Below are 4,385 nucleotides of genomic sequence, written 5' to 3'. Positions count from 1 at the left end.
GCTCCCTGATTGGGAACATAGATATTAATAAGTATTATGTCTTCTTGGTGCATGATTCCCTTTATCATTATGAAGTGTCCCTCAGTATCTTTCTTTACTTTTTTTATTTTGAAATATATATCGTCCGATATTAGTACCACTACTCCCGCTTTTCTCTGAATGCCATTTGCCTCCTGGAGGCAGCATATGGTTGGGGTTTGTTTTTTGATCCAATCTGCAACTCTGTGCCTTTTTATTGGTGAGTTCAGTCCATTTACATTTAGGGTGATTATTGGAATATGAGATCTTCTTATAGCCATTTATCTTCTGCTTTCTGGTAGCTCAGTGTTTCCATTGCTTCCTTGTCCTTGTGTTTCTGTTTTCTTTATTTTGGTGGCTTTTCCCTCTGGTCCTTCTTGTTTTATGTTATATATTTCAATTCTGAATCTTTGGCGTGTGGTTGCCATTAAGAATATGTAAAGGATAGTTATATATATATATAGTGAGAGAGAGAGTCCCTTTTCTTCTGCTTAAGGCTTATCTCCATTCCCCTTTGCAAATTTGGATCTTTGAATCCTCCCCTTTTCAGTCATTGTTGTCTCAGTTTGTCCCTAAGTACGTTGAACGTTCATTACTATCTTACTACAGCAAATCTCCTTATTTTAAGCTTATAATAGCTTGTTCCTAGTAATGGTTGCACTCCTCTGCTTTTATCAGCCAGCTAGTCACCTTATTCCTTATTATGTGGGTTTTTTTTTTTGTTTTTTTGTTTTTTTGTTTTGTCATTTTGTTTTAGGTGAGCTGACCCCTTTCAGTATTTCCTGTAGTGCAGGCCTTGTAGTAGAGAATTCCCTCAATTTTTGTATGTCTGGAAAGGTCTTCATTTCTCTTTCATATCTAAAGGAGAGCTTAGCTCAATACATTATTCTTGGCTGGTAGTTCCTTTCACTTCATAGTTTGAACATTTGATTCCACTCCTTTCTGGCTTGTAAGGTTTGTGCTGAGAAGTCTGACGGTAATCTAATGGATTTTCCTTTTTATGTTACTGTCTTCTTTTCCCTGGCTGCCCTGAGAATTCTGTCTTTGTAGTTGATTTTTGATCATTTTAATACAATGTGTCTTGGTGAAGGCCTTTTTGGGTTGAGATAATTGGGTGTTCTGTTGACCTCTTGAATTCCAAGCTCCAGCTCATTCCTTAGACTTGGGAAATTCTCATCAACTATTTGTCTGAACATACTTTCTAATCCCTGCTCCTTTTCCTCCCCTTCAAGAATTCCCATTATTCTTATGTTTCCTCTCCTGATGATATCAGCTAGTTCTTATATTTCTCTTTCATTATTTTTCATTCTTCAGTTTCTCTCTTCTTCCTTCTGATTTATTTCTAGATTTCTGTCTTTGATAACACTGATCTTTTCCTCCATTTGGTCAACTCTATTTCCCAAGCTTGTTATTTCATTTTTCAATTCTTGCAGTGCATTCTGTATCTCCAGAAGGTCTATTCGGTTCTTTTTGAGGGTTTCAATCTCCTTGCTAAAAAACTCCTTCTGCTCATCTAGTTGTTTTTTCAGTTTCTGAAATTGTTGATATGATTTGTTTTGGATCTCAATGAGTTTTTTCAGAAGTACCATCCTGAAGTCTCTGTCATTTAAGTCGCATATTTCTATGTCTATAAGCTTATTTTCTGGAGACTTTTCTCTTTCTTTCTGATGTGCCTTGTCACCTTGGTTGTTCATGGTGTTTAATGAACTATTTCTCTGCTTGGGCATTAATAGAAGTGTGTTCTGCTTCCTGCCCCCCCGCCCCCCGAAAGAAGATTTAATATGTAATGGTTCCTAGCCTGTTGCAAATAAGGTATTTTTCTTTTGGTTTCCTTTAGGTGGCATCTACGCCTCTCGGATCTCTGCTTTATATAAAGTATTAATAATGTCTTTTTTTTCCTATAGATGTTTAATCATGCTTGCTACCCTTAGTCTCAGTTCCTGTCAGTGTTTGCTCAGGTTCCCCTGGGGTTCCACAGCATTCAGTCTCCAAGGGCATGGGGGGAGGGGCCCTCTGGGTTGGGGGATAGGGTATGCAGCTCAGCCTCTGTTTTGTAGGCATGGCTGGTAAAAATCAACTGTTGTTTCTCTGCTGTGCCCACTTTTCTGCTGTCCCTGTTTTTCTGCCTTCTGCCCTGATGACTGGGCACTGCTGTCGGCCGCGTGGAGCTCACAGCACTCCCAGGCAGGGCTGTTCAAGGAAGTCGCTGCACCTTCTCCCCTCCCCCCTCCTCCTGCAGGGAGCTCTGGCAGCTGCGAGAGGCAGCTTCCTTGTTTCTCCCAGTGCATCGCCCAACACCTGGGGTTCTGACCTGCAGTAGCCCTTATACGCAGATCCCATGCTCAGACATGCTGGTGTGCAGTTTGGGTGTTTTTTGTTGAGTTTTAGATGTTCAGCTTAGTGTTGTTTCAAGGGGAGAGATTTGGAGACATCTCTCACTCTGCCATGTTTAAACCAGTCTCAAAACATGGAGGGAGGGGTTGTTGTTGTTGATGTTTGCTTTTGTTTTGTTTTGTCTTGGTTTAAGAGCTCAGGTTGGAGTACAAGCAGCCGATGTGTTCAGCAGTTTAGCCCCATTTGGGGAAGCTCAGTGCCTAAGCCCAAATTAAACATCAGAATAAAATATGTGGACAACGAATATTCCTCTCCCTAAGGCACTGGATTTGAGGTAATGATTTAATAAATACTTGTTGACCACTGAGAAGTCATCCTACCTGAATTCTAAGCCCAGCTCTGTCATTTATTATGTTGGATAAACTGTTTAACACATGGAGCCTCAGTCTCCCCTCTCTGTTAAACTGGAAAAGAGGGGGCATTGACTAGATTAGTGGTTCCCTGGCTTTTATAAGTCAGGAAACTTTTTGAGAATTTGGTAAGAATTTCATATGAAAATGCACCAGCATCAAAATGTATAAAATAATTAAGAATGTGTTTAGTAAAAGAAGTGCAAGCTTTATACACTTAAAACTAGAAAACTATGGTTTGAAGTGATGTTGCGCCAGTTTCTGAGCTCAGGATTAAGAAATTAGCAGCTTCTGCTTCCTATGTCTTGGAAGAACCCATCCACCATGCTGTGAGGAAGCACAAGCCATCTCAGAGAGAGGTCACATGGGGAAGAGCCAAGGCCTTCCAGCTACCGCCCCTTTGAGCTCCTGGCCAATGCCAGCACAAAATCAACAGACATGTAAGTGAACTATCTTGCAAATTGGATCCAGGCCCAGGTGAGCTGCCCCAGCCGATGACTTCCAAACAGAGATGAGCTGTTAGAACAAAGCCCTAGCCAAGTTGCAGATTTGTGACCTAAATAAATGATTATTAACATTTTAAGTTGCTAAGTTTGGGGGTAGTTTTTTATGCAGCAATAGACAAATGGAATACTTAACAAATGTCGGCTGAATGAAATGGAAGTAAATAAAAGACTTACCTTAACCCCAAAAGCTTTCAAGTAAAACATTTCTATTGGCTTTAGGCCCACTTGGGTTTTGACGAATTTTGGACTTCCCCAAACTTGGATATGGATGGTTATCTGAAAATGGTTCTTCTTTTGGCAAACAAAAGCTTCATCTACTGGTGAAAAATTAAATCCTTTGTCTGTGACAACTCGATATCCTATACTGGGTCTATGAAAAGAGAAATCAAGAAACCACTTTTACAAATATTTTCTACACATTTTCTTTCATTAACCATATTAATTGTATAAACAGTTCAAGAAAGTATATTACAGGAAGTGCCTTTTACTATATTTAATCAATCTATTTCATGAATTTTTACTGAGGAAATGAAAATGATATTCCAAAATGCAGCCGGCTCTCTCACAGCGTTTTATCTTCCTAAAAGGAAGGAGCATGGCTCTTGCCAAGTGGGAACATTATTCCCTCAGCCTGCCTTTTCCCTTCGTGCTTCCTAGACTTCTAATTTGACTCCACCATCCAACAAAAAGACGTAGGCTAGAAGTTGGGAAGTTGCCGCATTACTCAGACTTGTGAAATGTCTGGGCTAGAATTGATTTCTTTCCTCTTTTTTTTTTTTTTAAGTCTCTAAATTTTATCAGCATACTCAAATAGTCATTCGGATGAATGAATATTCAGCCTGCTGCTGGTCATATGAATAAAACAGACAGATCAGAAACCAGGAAGAGCTTTAAACTAAATTAACCAGAACCAGTCTTACTGCTGTTTGAAAACTTGTTTTCTCTAGAATGCGGTTATTTCCTTTTTATCCACTCAATCTGGTAACGACACTGAAAACCTGCAGTGCTGATTATTTCTGTAGGAAGGAATGGAATGGTGGTGAAGGGGCTAATCAGACTCTTACTTTATTTGTTTTATCAAATCATTTTCAATAGCACTGTTATGCATTTAACTAAA

At 39.5% G+C, this 4,385-nt stretch overlaps 1 protein-coding gene across 4 annotated transcripts in view; it reads right to left on the bottom strand.

Moving 5' to 3' along the window:
- MYRFL (myelin regulatory factor-like) overlaps positions 1-4,385 on the bottom strand; it is a 109,291-nt gene that overhangs the window by 62,319 nt on the left and 42,587 nt on the right. For all 4 annotated transcript variants that reach the window (XM_023520779.1, XM_023520794.1, XM_023520783.1 and 1 more), the window contains one exon: positions 3,443-3,638. In XM_023520779.1, coding sequence (XP_023376547.1) covers positions 3,443-3,638 — 196 coding nt within the window. The remainder of the gene's footprint in view (positions 1-3,442; positions 3,639-4,385) is intronic.

Source organism: Pteropus vampyrus, unplaced genomic scaffold (genome assembly GCF_000151845.1).
Source record: "Pteropus vampyrus isolate Shadow unplaced genomic scaffold, Pvam_2.0 Scaffold9, whole genome shotgun sequence".
Lineage (NCBI taxonomy): Eukaryota > Metazoa > Chordata > Mammalia > Chiroptera > Pteropodidae > Pteropus > Pteropus vampyrus.
This window is presented reverse-complemented; position numbering and strand designations above follow the sequence as displayed.